At 42.1% G+C, this 22122-nt stretch overlaps 1 protein-coding gene across 1 annotated transcript in view; it reads left to right on the top strand.

The window, feature by feature from the left end:
- The window catches only part of LOC122811288 (golgin subfamily A member 7), a 435299-nt gene that overhangs the window by 391435 nt on the left and 21742 nt on the right, over positions 1–22122 (top strand). Inside the window, exon 5 of the mRNA XM_044083034.1 lies at positions 6271–6331. Coding sequence (XP_043938969.1) covers positions 6271–6318 — 48 coding nt within the window. The 3' untranslated portion in view covers positions 6319–6331. The remainder of the gene's footprint in view (positions 1–6270; positions 6332–22122) is intronic.

The following is a 22122-nucleotide window of genomic DNA, read 5'->3' as shown; positions in this document are numbered from 1 at the left end:
CAACCTCCCAACCATAGCTTTGGGATTCTACCCAAATGTAATGACTGCAACAGTGAAACACGAAGAACATAGTACAGTTGTGTACACTTAACATAAATGTAGATGTTCAAGTGTATTCACTGTTTCAGTCCAGGTTACCCTCCCCGCCTTCCCCCTGTCATTCTAAAGTTTATCTTTCCTTCTCTGTCTTCTACAACCTATGTGGTGTATTTGCCTGTAGATAAGGTAAAATTTATATTGATGCATGTACACATATACATGTACAAATATATATATATATATAAAATATTGCTACCTTTTTGGGGGCACCTGACATCGGGGGCAAGAAAAACTAAAAAAAAAATTTAGTTGGCTGCATGTTTTATACCCCTGACGTCATGGAAGAGAAGACAGCAACCGACGCAGGACCCAAGACTTTGGAATTCAGGCCATCTCAGGGCAACCTGCTAGCAGATTACCCAGATGTAATCACTGCAACAGTGAATACACTCGAACATCTACATATAAGGTAAATGTACACAACTGTACCTTCTACAAGGTCGGTGACAACTTCTGCTGCCTTCCATGCCAGAGCTTCTTTACATGACATCTGTGCAGCTGCAACTTAGGCTACGCCTCATACCTTCATCAATCATTACAAATTGGATTTGGCCTCTAGGGGAAGAGCATCTTTCAGATGTTAGTGTTACACTGCTGCAGTCATCACACTTGGGTTATCCTGCCGTCAGGTGGTCCCGCAGTCGGCCAGAGTTCCAAAGTCTTGGTCCGGCGTCGGTTGCTGTCGCTTCTTCCCTGATGTCAGTGCGGCAGGGGTATATAAGAGGCATCCAACGCCATTTTCTTCTGTCTTTCTTGCCGCTCGGTGCCCGAAGCAGAAGCAGTTCGCAAGTGCCGGTCGGCAGACTCCTGAGATTTTCAATTCGAATTTCAGACCGAAGTCTTCAAATAAAGCTAAGTACCCCGTTGGGGAACCTTTTCTTGCCTCAGTCCGATGTCAGAAAAAGTTAACAATTGCATTTCTTGTGGGAAGCAAATACCTCATAAGGACTTTCATTCTTATTGTGTTCCTTGCCTAGGCCCAGACCACGACGTCACAGGTTGTCGGTTTTGTGCTAGGTTTAATAAACAAACTATTAAGTGTTGTTTTGATTTCGCCCGACATTACTTTGGTAGGAAATTTAATTATACCATGCCGTCAGAGCAACCGACGACCGGCATGCATAAAAAAACGCAAGGATAAGGACAGGCAGCCGAGACCCAAACCAGACTCCGAGGCCTCTGCTGGGCCAGTCGCCAGTTCTCCGGTTTTCAGTGAGGTGCCTATGCAGCCCCTGACGACAGATGATTTAGAACCTCCGATGGCTTCCGATTCCCAAGCAGAGATTACTAGGCCGCCGCAGCCTTCATCTTTAGCCCCTTCCGACTCCAGAGCAGAAGGAGATTCCGGTGCAGTTGAAACTCCTTCAGTTGCAGAAGGTGTCTTCAGACCGACTACACTCGCCATCAAATCTTATGCAAAGCTGAAAACTTCTTTAAAAACAAAAAAGACTACAGCATTCTCCAGTACAAAGCCCCATGCCTAAGAAACAGATACTTAAGATGGCTGAAGATTTAATTACCCTAATCAGGGGTTCCCATCCCCCTCCTGATGAAAGGCCAAGACAGGAGGAGAAGGATTATGCTTCCTCTGACCAGGTTTCAGTTTCCTCAGATTCTTCTGAGGAACAGGAATACTCTTTTCCCCCTTATGAAGACTCCGATGCCCACATAAAAACACTCACATTGTGTACAGTGGGCCAAATACACAATCCCCATAGAAATGCAATTATAAAAAAGCTTTGTTTTTAAAAATACTCCATTCACTCTAACTTCCTTGTTCACCATTAAATATTTACGTTGATTGCAGGTACCGCATTTAAATGTACTATTTTCTTGTGGATGACAATCTCTTCAAAATGGTTAACGTCTTCCAGAATCTGTTTAAGTGATCTACCTTTTCTGTGTACAACATTGGATGGAATCCCTAAGATGTCAGTAAGCCCCTCAAAATAAGAAAACACCATCCAATTTTTTCCTCAAGATGTCCACAGTTTGGCCACTGTCATTCGTGTAGGTCATAATAAAAGAAAGGGGATATTTTTGGTCTTTAGTGCTACCATTCATCACCAAAGTTTTCCCACTGTCATCATTAACCTTCAATAAGGGGGTATATCAACCATTTGACCTTTTTTGCATAATATCCACTAAGGAGTCTTGTACTAAACTCAACTGGTATCCACGTGATGCTAATCTCTACCCCAAAAATCTAGCCTCCATGTCAAATGTGTCATCTTCACTTACCATCCTGGAAAGACGTACAAAATGTTCTTTCACTACCCCTCTTTTTTTATGACCCAGATGGCAACTGTCAAAATGTAAGAGACTGAGTGAGTGGGTTTTCTGTATATGTTACTAATAAATATTTTATTAGTAACATCCTTAGAAACATGTACATCCAGGTAGGTAATATCAGTATAACTGTATTTGGAAGTAAATCTGAGAAAAGGGTGTAGTGTGACCTAAGTAATCAAGGAATGAATCCACTTCTTCAGTTGGCCTATTCCACACAATAAACGCATCATCAAGGTATTGAATGTGCAATTCCCGGGGGGGGGGGGTGGGGGGTGGATTAGAGTAATTAAACAAAAATTTATTTTCCCACTATAGCAAAATTGTATTTGTAGAAATAGGGGGCACAAGCTGCCCCCATTGCTATTGCTTTCTTCTGTAAAACAAATAATGGCCTCCAATATATACAAAGTTCTTCAAAACCAATTCCATTAATGTAACTGAAGTGTTAATGACACTGTTGTTTAAAAAGATCGATTCAACCAAAAATTCATGGAACCAATCCAAGCCTACATTGTGTGGTATTACATTAAATAAGGTAACCACATAAATTGTACAGAAGATAGGATAATTGATTGGTATTACTCTTCTAAGCTTCCCCAGGAAATCGCTAGAATCTTGACAAATGTGAAAACAGTCATCTAAAGCATTTTTTAATTTTAAATCAATAAATTTAGCAAGGAGGTGAGTTTTTGAACTAGAGGCATTCAGAATAGGTTTCAATGGTGGGGTCCCTAAGATCTTTATGGACTTTGGGTAGTCAAAAAACAGGAGGCACTTTTGGGAACTTCACATCCAAAAAGCACCATTCCTCATAAGTAATTTCACCCTGGTCCAGCATGTCTTTAAGAAGCCAGTCAATCTTGGCATAAGAAATATGTATATAGTTCAACAATGTCTCATCATTGAAATTACCATCATATAAAAATTCAAACATTTTGTTCAAGTAATCATCGTGACTCATAGTAACCACCCCCTGCTTTTGTCAGGCTTCATCATCCTTATAGTTTTGTTACAATTCATTCAAAAGTTGGTATTCAGTGGTGGTAAGATTCCATTTCTTACAATCAAAATTCGTTCTCAGTAACTTTATAAATTCAAATTCACACATCTTTTTGAATAAAACAAGGAGAGTACCTAGTGGCAGATTATACAGACTTCCTATTAAATAAGCAGACAGACCTCAGTTTTTTCCTTTCAACAACAGTTGAAAATTAAGCTTCTCAAATATAGTTTTAAATCAATAATAAGCTCGTCAGTTCTTGCTCTGTTAGAGGGAACAAAGCTAAAACCTCCTACTTAAGTCTGCCATTTCAATGCTGAATGTTCTTCTTCTTTCAACTGCTCCCATTAGGGGTCGCCACAGCGGATCAACTGTTTCCATTTCTTCCTGTCCTCTGCATCTTGCTCTGTCACACCAACCACATGCATGTCCTCTCTCACCACATCCATAAACCTTATCTTAGGCCTTCCTCTTTTCCTGTTATCTGGCAGCTTTATCCTTAGCATCTTTTTACCAATGTACTCTGCATCCCTCCACAGCACATGTCCAAACCAACGTAATCTTATCTCTCTGGCTTTGTCTCCAAACCTTCCAACCTGGGCTGACCCCCTAATGTATTTATTCCTAATCCTGTCCATCCTCGTCACACCCAGTGCAAATTTTAACATCATCAACTCTGCCACGTTGTTGTGATGTAGAAATGCATTTTTACATGTGCCCAGGAGATGGCGGAAGAGATTATGGAAAGCTTTCTCTCCTTTTTATGTAAGAAACAGTTGACATTTCAGTTTTTAGTATTATATATGTATTTTTTAATGCAACAACATGTTTAAACAGAATAGATTATAATTATAAATAACACATGTCATTTTTTTGGATTTGTTCATTTTTATTATGGAAGTAATTATAAAGGTTTTTAATAAAGTGTAGTTATGACTAATAAAGTTTTTAAAGGTTAGTTTTAATAAAAAGGTTTGTGACAGGTTTTGAACTTAATTAGGATGTATATAAATTCATACACATGACTTTTCAGCCCACATCTGATGAAGTAGAGTAAACGAAAACGTAATTTGTAATGTTAATACAGTGTATCTGTGGCTATTAAACGATTTGAATTGGACTGTCTCGAGCTTTATATTGTACACCTTCCAAGGTCTAATTTGGTTTTTATTACTCATAATTAAACCAGTTATTGATATTAAACTGGTTGGTGTTACCATAAGCCACATCCTTCCGTACAATTCTTGGGGTCGCTGCAAACTCAGTTTGTTGAATACCAAATTCACCAACAAGGTTTGTCCAGGAGGGGTAGGTGCATTTGAAGATGAAAGGTTGGTTTCCAAACTACACCAAGCAGACAAAAAAGAAACTTATTGAGTTAGCAATTGTACCAGCTGGCTAAACATACCCATGTTCTCAGCCAGTTCATTCAGTCCACACAAACGTTGAGAACCAGGTCAAGTCCCAGTAATGGGAGAAGCCATAGCCAAACCAAGAACCAAAAATCCAAGGGGGTCTATATTAGATCACGGAATGCTTAAAAAAGCGAACGGTGATTAATCAACCCTATGTAGGCGAAAGTTTACAATTTCAAACTGTCAGAACAGCGATTTTTTTCCCCCTAGGGAAAAAAATCGCTGTTCCAACAAAAAAAAAAAACATTTTAAACATTACATTAAGTGGGGGGACCTCACCCCCCCCCCACCCCCTACTTAAATATACCAACACCGAGACCGCACTACAGTGCCGAAAACAGCAAAGTAACGAAGCAGCCAAGCAAATTCTTTCCCATGGAAAGAATTTGCTTAAAAGACACTTTGATATGTTGCCGTTTCAGGCTTTTGAGTTTGACCAAGATGCATTTGAAAGAATGGGTCTTCGGTCTTCTAATAGGGAACCAAATGCAAATAATGAACATAAAGTTGGAACAGGAAACAACATGTAGCGTGGAAGAATGTTTAATGATACAGTTAAGTGCGTTTGTCACCTTGTAACACAGACTTCTTTAGAACAACAATAGACAAAATTCACATTTAAATATCCCTCCAGTTAAATGTCACATGGGTAAAACCAACCACAATCAAAGTTTTTTTTATATATAATGAAACCCTCATTAAGAAAGCCTAAAGGAAAACCAATACTAATATGCATTAAAACACTACAAACTCTTTAAAAGTTACACAAAAAAACACAAAATCATTCAGAGTGTAACTTTAATATGCTCTTAATAGACATGCTTTCATTCAGACCAGGGTGAATACAGGCATATTAAAATTAATATGCCATCTATGTTCTTTAAGCTCAGTGATGTCATTCCATGGACCACTCCTCACGTCCTTAACAACTGAATCCAAACCCTTGAAACCAAAAGAATGACCTGGAAAAAGTAAAATGTTTCGCCAAAGCAAAGCATTGTTTGTTTTGTCAGACATCTGCTTGGTAGACTTAGAACTATATGTGATGAATTGTACTTCAGCGGTGAAGGCAGTTAAATATGTATGGCCATAGGGAGTATTTTCCAGGCACACAATTTTTGAAAACTGGCAAATATTATTGAGCCATTTAAGGTCTTGGGGAGAGCACTAATGCGTCTAGTGATCTTTACTCATCTGTTCCAACCTTTTGTATGAGCTTCTGTATGTAATGTGTAACGTATGGCTGATCTTTGCAGCTTTAAGGCTTTGGAGTGATCTTGAGTCTGTTCTTTTGTTTTATTCTGAAGGTTTACTGCAAAAAAATTCTGTCATTGTGGTTTGAGCATGACACCCTTATGCAACTGTTCTTCAGTTGTTTCTTTTAATTTATTAGAACTCGTTTGAGTCAGTATTGTCTTTGCTGTTTTATAGTGCATCTTTTTCTTAACACCTTTTGCACTACAGATTGAAATTACTATTTACGAAGACAGAAGTACTGGCAGTGGAAGGTAAAGGTGAATAAAAGGTAAATTAATGGTGATGTGCTGGAACAGTAATACTGGCATTGGACTAAATTTGACTGTATGTTATTGGTATCTTCCCCTTGACTGGAAGCCAGTTCATTTCTGTTTTATTGTGGTTTAAGGAGGTAATATTACAGTATAGTACCTAAACTTTTATGTTGTTAACTGCAGGCCATAGGCTGCATCTTTTGCTGTCTGAAATCTTACATTCTAGATTAAAAACTAGTAGGCAGCATACCTCTCAACTGTCCAGATTTTTACTTCATATTTTTGGTCCTTATCACAAAATTGTGGTTTTCTGACAAAACATTGGCAAATCATTGAGGAAGGTCAGAAAATGACGACAGACAAGTTGAATTTCAGACTTCATACCCTTCAGAAAACTCATGCTAATGCAAAACTTGCTGTATTATCAACTTTCCAAGTTTGTAAGAGCAATATGTAAAAACTGTCCCTATTTTGAGGCCTTTGCCCCCTCCCCCCATTGTTTATGGCTTAGTCCATATTTCTCACTGTGAGGGGTATGGTAAACAACGTTTTTTCACCCCTTTTTTTCATATTTTTATTAGAGGATTCCTGTAAAACCCAAAGTAATATTTTTTTGGCACTTATTTCAGTAACATCATACTATACTTTTTTGACACATGGAACTTTCTACCACAAGCTGGCAAGTATACTGGAAAGTGGTCTGAATAATGTCTGGTACAAAAAATGGCTCATTTTTTTTGTACACATACACACGTGCGCGAGCGCATGTGCTATGTAGTGTGCATTAAATCTTTGTGTGGAGCTGTTTGCAAAGTTAGTAAGTTTCAGTGGAATGAGAATTGTTGTGCAGGGCTTCTCCATTTACATTTGTTGTCTTACAGCCATACTTGTACTCCTTTTGTGGCTGTTGGCAGCTTTGAAAAACTGCTAATTCTGCCACTCTGACTAAGGATGTTCCACAGAAAAAGCATTCTTCATGGCCGCAACGACTACATTAAATTTCAGATTTATAGTTTCCTCTTTCCAAGAAGATAAAATAGATAAATTTGTGCTTTCACATTTTTCATCCATTTTTAGTTTAGTGTTGATTTTCACCGAAATTAGGAAGCAGTTGTGTATGAGTAAACTTCTGTTTCATACAGAATCCCTTTTCAGTTCCTCCCAGCTTAACAAAAAAAAAAAAATAAAAAACCCTGGAAGCAGTACCATTTCATAAGCATCCAGCAAGGCAGTTTTTACAGTGCTGCCAGGCCATACTGAGTAAAAATTTGCGGCTGGAACACACAGTAACTTTGTTTGCTGACTTAAGAACAAGAAGTCTTTCACTATTTTTTTAAATATTTGTAAGCGAGAGCTGCAACCTTCTAAGTGAACCTGTACTTTTTTAGTGTTCTGAATTCTGTAGTAGGAAGAAAAGTAGATGTTTATGGTATGCATTTGTAATAGCATTTTTTCATATTTTAGGAGTTCTGTTGCCAAAATGAAAATGTGGGTATTGTGACTGCTCCTTGAATAACTTGAAAACACTACTGTTGTCATTGAATTAGTTTATATTGTCTTTCATGGTACATATTAACTGACATTTAAAGGTGCTTTATTTAAGAGCAGCAAGAGTTGATTATTTTCCTCCTCTTGAAAGCCAAGGCAGATTTTATTTTTGGAGTCCAGATGACCTTCATTAGAGCCCAAACACTCGGCAGACAGCATGGAGTAGGGAGGTGCCTGCATAGAGCTGGTGTGCAAAAAAATAGTCTGCAAGAAGGGCTTGGTATTAAATTGTGGTTGTTTCCTCCTGAACTTAGCGTTTTCTTTGCCATATTGTCATTTATTAGAAAAGGGAATCATTTGTCAATTTTCTAAACAGGCTTTCCTCATCTCTTTAAAATAGCCAGTGGGTTTGCCTTAGGTCTTACTAACATAAGGGTTGGTGAAAAGTGTAAGTTTTTAACAGAAAAATAATTGCACTTTTATAATCTGTAATACTGAAATCTAACATTTTTCTGACACCAAGGGGATTGTATTTCTGATTTGATTTTAGAGGTAAGTGGTCATGTTGCATAGGCCACCGTTGAATGTTTCACCAGTTCCATTCTGAGTATAATCCCTTTAAAATTATACTTTACTGCTTTAAACGAGTTTGAGACTCCATATGCAGGAGTGTTTCTTATTTTCAGATAATACTGTGTAATGTGTTTCTAATTGACAGGCCTTTCAGAGCACCCTGCATATAACATTTTTGATTCATGTGTTTTACATTAAAAAAAAAAGATTTGATTTTCACTTTAGCAAAATGTGTGTTAACAAGGTCAGCAACCTGATATTTGCAGTGTGCCTTGCATGCCATTTGAATGGGATCTGGTTTGATCAGTTGCAGCTGCATAAAATGGTATCATATGACTAATCTGATAACTGCTGTTTAAAAAAAAATCTCTAGTGTTGCCAGCTTGAGATAATATATTCTGGAAGAAGAGTTGAGAGAGTACCTTTCAAAAGTAGTCTTGATATGTCAACATCTTGATTGTTTTGTAATGGTGAAGGGACGTTATTTCTCCTGATCTGTAACATTTCTACCTTTTGACGAGCCTTCTGAGTGCCAGTTGTAGATTTGCTTCCCTTTTTTAGTTAGTTATTTTTTTTGTTAGACTTGTTCTAGTCAGCAGTAAAGGGGGCGGGAGGTGTCCTTTCCCCCTCTACCATATGACCACAAATCCATCCCCATGTCAGACTTGAGCCTTTTTTCCTTCCTCTAGGTGTGCAGGGTACCTTAAATTTCTGTGTATTGTTTGGTTGATTAATTCATTGTTTTAAAAACCCATCTTGTTGTCTTCTAGTAATGCCTGATATTCTACAGCTTTTTCTTCTTTCAGCTTTTCCCAGTTAGGGGTCGCCACAGCGGATCACCTGTCCGCTCATGATTGGCAGTGGAGTTATATGGTGTTGAGTTGCCAGCCTGGTGCCCAACTTTCCACAGAAGGCACACACGCACACACTCACACCTAGGGCCAATTCAGTGTGTCCAATCCACCTATAGCATGTCTGGAATGTGGGAGGAAACCGGAGCACCCGGAGGAAACCCATGCGACCACAGGGAGGACATGCACACTCCGCACAGAAGGCACCCCAGCCGAGGATCAAACTGGATAACCTCTTGCTGTGAGGCAGCAACGCTAACTGCTGCACCACAGTGGCCGCCCATCCAGATATTCTACAGCACTGAATGCAAAGAACTGATAGGGTGTGTGCTGCACATGTTAAGACCACTTGTTACATAGAACTTTCCTAAGCTTCTCATTCTGTGTCCCATAATGGTTTTCATCGTTTTGCCTAATTACCTGCTCTTTCCTGTAATGAAAGAGTTCCTGATGTGACAGCTTGCCCAAGTTTGTTTTTAGGATAAAGTTGGGGAAAATTCTGTGTATGTTCTCATCTGAGTGAGATCTGTTCATCTTATAATGGAAGATCCATTCTCCATAACAGCAGGACTAAGATGAGCAGTTATAGGACTTGGCAGGGGAAAACTTTCCTTTGCTGTCTGGTACCCTCCACTCTTTCACAAAACACTTTTCCAAGCCACTGTCTAGATCTTCAGTGCCAAGTTTGTTTGGACAAGAAAAAAATAGCCCCAGGCTGCCTTTTAATTAAAAAAAAGTGTTTTTTGGAATAGAAACTTTGTAGATGTTCATCGTGTTACACTGCTGTAGTCATTACACTTGGGTTATCCTGCCATCAGGCGGTCCCTCAGTCGGCCCGAGTTCCAAAGTCTTGGTCCGGCGTCGGTTGCTGTCGCTTCTTCCCTGACGGCAGTGCGCCAGGGGTGTACAAGATGCAGCCAACGCCATTTTCTTCAGTATTTCTTGCCGCGCGGTGCCCGAAGCAAAAGCAGTTCGCAAGTGCTGGTCGGCCGACTACTGAGATTTTCAGGCTGAATCCAGAACCGAAGTCTTCTACAAAGCTAAGTACCTCATTGGGGAAACTTTTTCTTGCCTCAGACCAATGTCAGTAAAAGTTAATATTTGTATTTCTTGTGGGAAGCAAATACCTCATAAGGATTTCCATTCTTATTGTATCCCATGCCTAGGTCCAGACCACAACATCACAGGTTGTCTGTTTTGTGCTAGGTTTAACAAGCACACTATTAAACGTCGGTTTGATTTTGCCCGACATTATTTTGGCAGAAAATTCAATTACACCATGCCGTCAGAACAACCGACGACCGGAATTCACAAAAAGGACAAAGACAGGCATCTGAGGCCCAAAACTGACTAAGCCTCTTCTAGGCCAGTCGCCGGTTCTCCGGATTTCAGCGAGGTGCCTTCGCAGCCCCTGACGACCGCTTCTTTGGAACCACAAGCCGCCTCTTACTCTCACATGGAGATGGCTGGGCCTTCGGATATACCAGATTTACGGCCTACAGAGACTGTCCCTTCAGAGGGATCCGGAGTAGCTGAACAACCCGCAGCTTCAGAGGGTGTTTTCAGACTTACTCAGTTAACCATTAAATCTTCTGCTAAATCTAAAACCCCTAAAAACTAATAAACAGCTTCTACATTCACCAGGACAGGCCTCCATGCCTAAGAAACAGATGCTATAAATGGCCAAAGACCTAATTACTCTGATCAGGGGATCCCACCCTCCACCTGATAAAAGGCCTAGACAGGATGCAGACTATGATTCATCTGACCAAGTGTCCATCTCTTCAGATTCATCCTCAGACCAAGGATACTCTCTTCCCCCTTATGAGTATTCTGATGCTGAGGAATCAATTCCTTCAGCCTCTCCACCAGAGGACTACTCCTTTGGGGAAACCTTACATACCATGAGGGAGCATTTCCATTGGGAGGGCCAGGATTATTCAGAATCCAAGAAAAGGCTCAGAGATTTCCTTTTATTACCTCAACACAGACCCCTAGCCATTCCACCAGTGTTAGATATTGTGGATGATGTGTACTCCGAATCCAATTTAAATCCAGATTCTTTACCTCCTACTCCAGTTAAGCCAGACAGATACTACAGAGTCCCTGACTCTCACAAATTTCTTTATAAAAGCCCTGTTGCTGACCCTGAAACTATTTCTCAGGGTCCCAAAGGGGTAAAGGCCTCTACAGCAAAAAAAAATCCAGTCCCCTCTGACAGAGATTCAAGAGCATTAGGCAGATGGAAGAAAGTATATACATCTGCAACTTTAGCAATGAGGGCCTTAAATTGCCAGTTTCACGTGCTTAAATATCAGCAATATTTCATGTCTCAGTTGAAACAAAAAATGCTTCCAAATTCAGATCTTCTTAACTGTAAGGAAATGCAGGATTTATTTGCATGCAGCTGAACAAGTGGGAAAACATACTTTGCATTGTGGTTTTGATTCATTAGAGGTCTCCTTTAGAGCAGCCATTACAGGGTCTGTCATTAGAAGACATGCTTGGTTAAAAGAGCAGACTTTACCAGATCATGTTAAAGCAAAACTATTGGATGCACCTTTGCAGCAGGATGTTTTATTTGGAGTTAAGGCAGAAGAGGTATTAAAGGAAATGGAGGATAAAGCAAAATCTATGAAAACGGTGAAGGATTTCTTACAGGTTCAGCCTCCTCGATTTAGCAGAAATTGGCCGACAAAAAATTGGTCCTTCCCAGTATCAGAGAGACCTGAAAGGGGCAGATACAGACGTCCAAGAGGCAGAGGTCAACCACAAGGTACTTACAGGCCTCGACAATGGGGGGCCTCAACCCAGAAAGAAGGGGAAGACAGGCCTCAACCTTATAAAAAACAGTCCCAATGACTTTCCACTACAGCTGCCAAACACTTCTCTCTTGGCAGCCCCTTGGGGGGAAAACTGACACTTTTCAGTCACAATTGGGATATGATCACCAAAGACAAATGGGTTCTCAATATTGTATCTCAAGGTTACAGGTTCCACTTTCACACTCTGCCAAGATTAAAAGGAATGCCAAATCTGCCACCAAATCAATGGGCAGAGGCTCAAAGACAAATTACAGCACTCATGGCATAAGAGCTATTCAAAAGGTACCAACACAGGAGCAAGGACAAGGATTTTACTCAAGACTCTTTCTGGTTCCCAGAAAGGACAAAGCCTGGAGGCCCATTCTGGATCTTTCTTTTCTAAATACTTACCTGGATGTTCCAAAATTCAAAATGTTGACACTACAGCAGCTTCTTCCCATGCTGGGCAAGAAAGCTTGGCTTGTAACTTTGGACCTCAAAGAGGCATACCTGCATGTCCCTTTCGGACAAAATTGCAGAAGATACCTCAGATTTTTAGCAGGTTCAATGCATTACCAATTCTCTGCACTGCCCTTTGTCTTATCTACTGCACCCAGGGTCTTTACAAAATGCCTGGCACCAGTAATTGCATTTTGCAGACAAAAAGGAATTAAAATTTACCCATACTTGGACGACTGCCTTATTCAAGCAGAGAGCAAAGACATTCTTCTCAAGCATCTGGCGTTTGTAAAAAGACTGCTAATTTGCCTAGGGTACACAGTAAACGAAAAGAAGTCAAAACTAGTGCCCTCACAAGAGATAATATTCCTGGGTGCCACCTTAAATACAACGGCGCAGATGGCTTATCTCACGCCAGACAAGCAAGGACAACTGACTCAATATTTACAATTGATGGCAACAAAGACCCAACTCCCTGCAAGAAAATTTCTGCAGTCTTTGGGTTACATGGCATCTTGCATACTACTAATTCCATATGCCAGACTGCATATGAGGAAACTACAATGGTACCTAAAGAGTGTCTGGTCTCAACACTATCAGTTTGGAAACAGTAATACCACTTATTCCTTGCCTTCAACAGGAGTTTCAGTGGTGGACTCAAGCCTGTCACCTCAACAAGGGACAGCCTTTCACTCAACCCACAGCCAGGCAAACACTGACAACAAATGCTTCGGATTATGCCTGGGGAGCACACATGGCAGGAAAATGTATTCAGGGCAAGTGGCCTGAAGAACAAAGGCATCTTCACATCAATCAAAAAGAGATGCTAGCTGTACAAAATGCCCTTAAAGCTTTCAAGGACCTTCTGCATCCAGGACAACTACTATTAAAGACAGACAACACCACAGTTATGTGGTACATAAACAAGCAAGGGGGCACTCCTTCATATCCCCTCTGCAGACCAGCAATGACCTTGTGGAACACAGCTCTAACCTATCAAGTTCATCTGCAAGCACATTTCCTGCCAGGAGAGAAATACACACTGGCAGATGACTTAAGCAGAAACATCATGGATCCGCTCGAGTGGAAATTGCATCCACAAATGTTCAGGATGATAACACAAAAATGATGGAGCCTGGACATAGATCTGTTTGCATCCCCAATGAATTGCCAGCTACAGAAATTTTGCACAAGGACTTACCACCCACAAGCATGGAAAGTGGATGCCGTCTCATTCAGCTGGAAAAAACCTACAAGTATACGCTTTCCCACCACTGCCTCTCTTTTCAAAGGTGCTCTTAAAAGTCAGACAAGAGAAGCCAAAAATTATCTTGATTGCTCCAGACTGGTCACGCCAGCACTGGTACCCAATCTTAAAGAACTTGGCACAAGGTCCACCTTGGATTTTGCCTCAAATCCCACAACTTCTGACTCAGCAAAGCAATCAGATACTTCACGGCCAGCTCAAGTCTTTAAACCTGACTGCATGGCAGATTCCTTAGTCAAGCAAGCAATGCCTCTCTCCAAAGCTGTTATGGATGTCATTCTGGAGGCTAGAAGGCCTAGCACCAGGAAAGCCTATTCGGATAAATGGAAGAGATTCTGTGCCTGGAACCAGGCTCACAGCCTTGACCCTCTTGTCCCAAATATTCCTCAGATACTACAATACTTAACTGAGATGCTGGATGAAGGTGTCTCCTTTTCATCCATTAAGATCCATGCTTCTGCCATCTCTGCTCATTACAACACATACCCACCAATTATTTCTAATCCTTTTCTAAAACAGTACCTCAGAGGGGCTAAAAACATAAGACCGCCCCGTAGAGCACCAACTCCAACTTGGGACCTCAACTTCATCTTGGAAAAATTAACTTTGCCTCCTTTTGAACCAGCTAACTCAGCAGACTTAAAATATGTCTCTTGGAAAACTGCTCTGCTCCTGGCAAATAACCTCAGCACGAAGAGTTTCAGAATTACAGGCACTAATGGAAGTGGAACCTTTCATCATTTTCCACCAAGACATGGTGTCTTTAAGAACAAACCCTACTTTTATGCCAAAGGTGGTATCAAGTGTGGCTTTAAACCAAACTATTCACTTGCCAATTTATTATCCAAATCCACAAAATAAAAGGGAGAGACTACTGCATTCCTTGGGGATACACAGGCAGTTGCTCTTCTACTTGAACAAAATGAAAGCTTTCAGGAAAACTGAGCAATTGTTTGTAGCATATGCTGCAGGAACACAGGGAAAAGCCATTTTAAAACAGACCATTTCAAAATGGATTGGGCACTGCATACGTTTCTGTTATACACACCATGGGAAAACTGTACCTAACAGCATTAGGTCTCATTCCACCAGGGCAACAGCCACTTCAACTGCCTACCTCAGCGGAGTACCTACCAAGGACATTTTGGAAGCAGCAACTTGGAGTTCTGTACATACTTTCACCAAGCATTACCATCTGCCTCTTTACTCTAAATCCAGAGCTGGCTTTGCCACTACAGTGCTGCAGGGCCTAATAGCCACCCCTAATGCTTTATAGAACCAGCCACCCTACCTCAGCTTTGGGATTCTACCCAAGTGTAATGACTGCAGCAGTGTAACACGATGAACATAGTACAGTTTTGTACCTACCATAAATGTAGATGTTTGAGTGTATACACTGCTGCAGTCTAGGTTACCTTCCCTCCTTCCTCTCTTACTTGCTGGTACTTACCTAACCATTTTCCCTTTGGGGAGTATTTGCTGGTAACTGAAAGTTTTTTATTGCTTTTCTTATGTATGTTTTATTAGCAATTTACATTGCCTACCTTTTTGGGGGCACCTGACATCTGGAGCAAGAAAAACTGAAGAAAATGGCGTCTGCTGCATCTTGTATACACCTGGCGCACTGATGTCAGGGAAGAAGTGACAGCAACCGACGCCGGACCAAGTCTTTGGAACTCGGGCCGACTGAGGGACCTCCTGACGGCAGGATAACCCAAGTGTAATGACTGCAGCAGTGTATACACTCGAACATCTACATTTATGGTAGGTACAAAACTGTACTTAATCTTTATTTTATGAACAGAAAAAAATTTTAAGTTTAACACCTGCTTCATATTTTTTTGTATTTTTTTCCTCCCATTTTGCAAATTTTCTTTTTCTGTCAGAAAACTCTTATTTGGGTTAAGTACTAATTGTTAAAACAGAATGTGTGTTTGATCAGTTTGCCTGTGGGAGAATTCCTGTCAAGAAAGGCATGCCAAATTATTTTGTCTTATTCACCCTAAATTTATTTTGCAGATAATTTTCCAAACATTTACAAAAAAAATAAGAGCTCCTTTTAATTCGGCAGCCCTATTCAACCAAACATACTGTAGAATATTTTGATGTTCATAATACGGATCCCTGCTCTGCAGTACCCTTAGTTTTATGGGTTGAATCCTGCTAAGGCTATAATCCATATGAGTACTGCATCAATGATCATTCGGATATCTGCCACTCTTATGGCATGTTTACTTACACAACTGTACTTTACATCTTCAATTTTTTCCCCAAACAAGAAGAGGCAAAAGTATTTTCTGCTTCACCTTCATTTCCTAACAAAAGCAGAATTCTCTCTTCTAAGTCTGTTTGTTGGCCAAGTATTTTGGTTTAGAAAGCTGCTTATTGTGAGACAGTGCATGGTTAATCTGGCTAATTGTACATTATTTGTCTTCCAATATACAACACAGTACATAGACCTGAGAGATCACGTTATGGAACATATTTATTATATTAAAAAGCTAAATCTGAGTAATGCCTTAGGTAAGCATGTTATGATGGGCATAGATCATGCATTTAAATTTTGCACACTGCAAGTTATTCAGCAGGGGTATAAGGAGGGTGATGTAATGTATTACAAAATTTATTGCATTTGCAGCCAAAACTGAGCATTGTAATTACAAACTGTAACTACTGCCTACTACAAAATGTAGGAAGCAGTTTATTACATTTTAAAAGAAAAGAGCTTTTTGCTCTTCAAGATTGGTGGAGAGCTCTTTTTTGGCAAGCTCAGGGTTTAGCACTGGGTACAAAAATAACTAGTTACTCATAGAATCATAGGAGGTTACTAGGCTAATCGCCCTGGGGCTCTTACAAGCCTAGCCAAGAGTTTATCCCCAGGAAAGAAACCTCATTCAGCACCTGTCACCCCTTGTTAGTGACGGGACACAGGTGGAACCCCTGGGACAAATTTATGGTTTCCCATCCAGTCATCAAGGTTGCACTTAGAGGGTTAGCGAGGTACTCTGACAAGTATGGGAAGTCTATTCCAGAGACAGGGCAGCTGCTGGGAGACACCCCGTCTCTCAAGCAGGTTTTGTTGAAGTCTCATATTAGAGTTAGGCCTTTCGAGCGGGTAATGCGTGAGGAGTTAGACTTACGAATATGGAGCTATTGCCTTGCAGGCGAGATGCACATTACCTCTGAGCAATCTGTATGATACCGAGTAGAGTGATAGTGATTTCAGCCTGTCTGCATAGGACAGGCATTGGAGGCCATGGATTCTCTTTGTGAGGTATTTCTGTCGCCTTTCCATTTGGTGCAGGTGTTTGGAGAGGTACATACCAAACGGGGCATTACACTTAATTATTGTCCTAATGAGGGAGGAGTACTGAGAGGTAATAACCTCCTTTTTCCTGGATGCAGTCCCTTTCCTTATGAGATGAGCCAAGTAAAAGGCTCATCTAACCTCTGCTGCTACATGATGGTCGAATGTGAGATTGTTGTCAACCTTAGTACCTAGGCCTCTCACCGCAGGTTGTGTGCTTAGGGGGTTGCCGTTGTTGCCGAATGGTATGATAGTACATATTTTTTGCATTAACTTAAGGCCATGACTTTGGCACCAGCCATTTGTTGCTGTGAGACCCTCTTCTAGTATGTTAGCATCATTTGGGGAGTTAGTGATGGCACCCAAATTGGTCATCCACAAACTTGGTCAGCCACAGGCCTTTTGTCTTTGTCTGAACCTTTGAGAAGTAAATGCCAAACAGTAGGGGTCCTAGGAGAGAGGGGAGCACCACTAGTGACAGATCTGCTGTGAGAGGTAAAGGCGCTTATTTTGACCTTGTGGCTCCTATCTGTGAGCCAGATAGCAACCCACCTGATGAGATAGGGGTTTACGCAAAGTTGTGTTAGTTTTTTGCTGATGCCCAATTGGGGGATTTTGTTAAAGTCTTTGGCCAAGTCAGGGTAAGCTGCATGTACTGACTTTCTGTCATCCAGGGCTTTGGTGATGGTCTCAAAGAAAGTCACCCAGGTTCAGTAGGCAAGAGCTGCCCTTGACAAATCCAAACTGGATGGGGTCAAGTGCTTGGAGATTGCCTATGTCCTTGTTTATGAGATCCATAATAATAAGCTCCATGGCTTTACAGATCAGACTTGTCAAGCTGTCTGGGCGGTAGTTTCCAGAGTTAGTAGTGGCACCACCTTTGTTCAAGGGGACAACAATGGCAGTTCTCCACTCTGCTGGAATGAAGCCTGTACCTAGACTGTGGTTGAATAGAATGCTTAATGGCAAAGCTAGTTCTTGGTGGAGATGGTACAGAATACAGCCCAGGATACTATCCGGTCCCGTGGAAGCTGTGTTCTTTGCCTTGGATAAGGCCTTTAACACTTGATGTGTGGAGATGTGAGGTGCAGGACATGTATCGGGGATGTCGAGTGGGCCTTTGGGGAGGGGGGTGAAGTTCGCACTGAACTTACCTGCTAGCAGGTTGGCTAAGTCAGCAGGATCAGTGTAAGTGGTACCGTTAAGTACTAATTGGGAATAAACCTGGGCTTTGCCATGGAGGTTCCTGACATAACTGAAGAAGGCTTTGTGGTTTCCCTTTGTTTGTGGGGCTAGTTTCAAATCAAAATTGGCTTTGGAGGTTTTAACTAGTGATGTAATGTTCTTGTTGAAGCTGAGGAGGAAGTTTTTCCAAGTAGGACTTTGTTCCTTTTTACCCTTGAACAACAGATGTCCTTCAAGAATGCAACTGCAGTCATAACATATGGGTTGTCCTGCCTCAGGCAGCCCTCGGTCGGCCGAATTCCAAAGTCTGGGTCCGGCGTCGGCTGGTGTCGCCTCCTCTCCGTCACCGGCTGGAGTATAAAGGCATCGGCCGACGCCATCTTCTTCAGTCTTTCTTGCCGCGCGGTGCCCGAAGCAGAAGCAGTTCGCAAGTGCCGGTCGGTCAGCTCCTGTGTTTTCATTTCCGAAGTCATCTAAAAGCTAAGTACCACGTTGGGGAACATTTTTTCTTGCCTCAGTCGATGTCAGAACAAATTGAGAAAGTTAATTGTTTGTCTTGTGGTAAACAAATACCTCATAAGGACTTCCATTCTTACTGTCTTCCTTGCCTGGGCCCAGACCACGACGTCTCGGCCTGTGCTGCCTGTGCTTGCTTTAATAAGCGGACTCTCAGGCTCCGGGCAGAATTTGCTGAAGACTTTTTCGGCGAATCCTTTGCATATATCATGCCGTCAGATCAACCGACAACTCAATCTTCCAAAAAACGGAAGGACCGGGACTGGCATCCTCGGCCCGCGTCCTCTACCGATACTACTCCTAGACCCTCCGCTAGTGCTCCGGTCCCTGCGGAAGCGGTAATTCAACCGCTCCAGGCCGACGACACAGCGTTAACTTCGCCGGTCCCGGAGACCTCTCCGGTGCCGGTTGTTGATTTTCCTCCGAAACCGGTTCTTGATTTACCCGACACCATTCCGGTGGACAAGGTCACTCCTGCACGTGGGGCTGCTAGGCCTCCTGTATCTATGTCCATCAAGGCCTTTGCACGTGCTAAGGCCGCCAGCCAGGCCAAGGCCCATCCTAAACCTGCTGGCCAGGCCCCCTCCTCTGATAAACAGATAATGTCTCTTGCTGCAGACATTATTTCCCTTATCAGGGGGTCTCAGCCTCACCCAGGCAGAGGTTCTCAGCCTCCTGCAGAGAAAAGGCCTAGAACGGAGCAGACTGAAAACCTCTCTTCAGATGAGGCCTCTGGAGATTCTGAGCATTCAGATATTCAAGAAGAATCCTTCCAGGCCTATGAGGACTCTGATGCTGAGGAATCAATTCCCTCTGCCTCTCCTTCAGAGGATTTCTCGTTTGGTGAAGTCCTGCACTCAATGAGGGAACATTTCCAATGGCAGGGTCAGGAATTCTCTGATTCCAGGAAAAGGCTCCGTACCTTCCTAAAGCTTCCCCAGCACAGACCTTTAGCTATTCCTCCTGTGATGGATGTTTTGGATGATGTTTTCTCCGACTCCAGTGCTAACCCTGGTTCTCTCCCCCCTGCTCCTGTCAAGCCAGACAGATATTACAGAGTCCCTGACACTCGCAAACATCTCTTTAAGGCCCACTCCGTGGATTTAGAAACTATTTCACAGGGTCCCAAGGGAGTGGCTACCTCCACTGCCAAGAATCCTTTGCCGGCGGATAGGGAAGCTAGGTCTATGGAGAGATGGGGTAAAAATGTTTATACCTCTACCACCCTAGCCATGAGGTCACTTAACTGCCTCTTTCATATGTTTCAGTACCAGGATTTCTTACTGGATGATTTACAGAAAAAGTTAGCCTCTCCTGAGCCTATTGATAGAAAGGCATTGCAGGATCACATACATAACACTCAGCAGAATAACAATCATTTTCTTCAGTGTGGTTATGATGCATTGGAGGCTTCTTGTAGGGCAGCTATGACTGGGGCTGTGATACGTAGACATGCTTGGTTAAAAGATCAGCCACTGCCAGACCATGTCAAAGTAAAATTACTTGATGCACCTCTGGAAAAACAGAAGCTTTTTGGCGCTAATGCACAAGATGTGTTGAAGTCCATTGAGGAAAAAGCTAAGTCAGTAAAGACCGTCAAGGATTTCCTCCAGGTTCAGCCACCCAGATTCAGTAGAAACTGGCCTTCAAAGAATTGGTCCTTCTCAGACTCGGACAAGTTTCAAAGGGGAAAGAACAGGCGTGGCCGAGGGCAATACCGAGGCTCCTACAGGGGCCGCCAATGGCAACCTACAAATCAAAGAAGTGCTGCAGCCAGTCCAGCTGCACCACAAGGGCAATCACAATGACTTGACTTTCATACCGCCTACAAGGGCTCAGAGAGAAGCACCCTTGTGCGGAAAATTATCCTTATTCTCAAAAAACTGGCATATCTTAACCAAGGACAGCTGGATTCTGGATTTAACAGACACAGGTTACAGATTCCACTTCCATACTTTACGTACAAGACAAGGCATGCCAAACCTGCCACACCATCAAAGGGCAGAGGCACTCATTCAAGTTTCAAAGCTATTAAGTATAAAAGCAATAGAAAAGGTACCTCCTCAGGAACAAGGCCAGGGATTTTATTCAAGACTGTTCCTTGTTCCAAGAAAGGAAAACAAATGGAGGCCTATACTGGACTTGTCTACTCTAAATACCTTTCTCATTGTGCCAAAGTTCAAAATGCTGACGTTACAGCAACTCCTTCCCATGCTGGGCAAGGGGTCTTGGCTGGTCACTCTGGACCTCAAGGAGGCATACCTGTATGTCCCAGTCAGACAAAGCTGCAGAAGATACCTCAGATTTCTTGCAGGGACAGAGCATTATCAATTCTCAGCATTGCCGTTTAGCTTATCTACTGCGCCCAGAGTGTTCACGAAATGCCTGGCATCAGTAGTGGCACACTGCAGACTCCAGGGAATTCAAATATACCCTTACCTGGCCGACTGCCTCATACAAGCAGACAACAAACAAACCTTAATAAAAAACTTGGACTATGTCATGCAATTACTACAGGCCTTGGGATACACAGTCAACATTCAGAAATCAAGACTACTGCCATCCCAACAGATTATTTTCCTAGGAGCCAAACTGGACACACAAACACAAATGGCCTACCTCACAGAGGAAAAACAACAACAGTTGCCAGAGTACTTCAAAGGCCTGGCACAACTCTCCCAGCTGACTGCAAGGAAACTCCTGCAAGCCCTGGGATTCATGGCATCATGCATTCTTCTGATACCTTTGGCAAGACTTCATATGAGAAAGCTGCAATGGTATTTGAAAAGCTTATGGTCCCAACACAGCCAAAGCCTGGAGGACGTAATCCCACTTATTCCATGTCTGCAAAAAGAATTCTTGTGGTGGGCTCAAGCAAGTCAATTAAACAAAGGCATGTCTTTCAACAGACCTCAAGCAGGTCAAATAATTACAACAGACGCCTCAGATCATGGATGGGGGGCACACATGGAGGGCAGATGCGTTCAAGGTCAATGGACACCAAAGGAAAGACATCTGCACATAAACCAAAAAGAGATGTTGGCAGTTATACATGCAATCGAGAGTTTTGAAAAATCACTGCAACAAGGACATTTACCAACAAGGACATTTACTAATAAGGACAGACAAACACCACTGTCATGTGGTATATAAACAAGCAGGGAGGGACTCATTCATACCCCCTCTGCAGACTAACAATTATTCTCTGGGAAAAATCACTGAGTCTGAAGATACACCTGCAATCCCAGTTTGTGCCAGGCAAGGACAATGTACTGGCGGACAAGCTGAGCAGAAATTTCTTGGATCCACACGAATGGATGCTGCATCCCCACTTTTTCTCACAAATAACAAAGAC

Source organism: Protopterus annectens, chromosome 9.part0 (assembly GCF_019279795.1).
Source record: "Protopterus annectens isolate FY-2018-M chromosome 9.part0, PAN1.0, whole genome shotgun sequence".
Classification (NCBI taxonomy): Eukaryota; Metazoa; Chordata; order Ceratodontiformes; family Protopteridae; genus Protopterus; species Protopterus annectens.
This window is presented reverse-complemented; position numbering and strand designations above follow the sequence as displayed.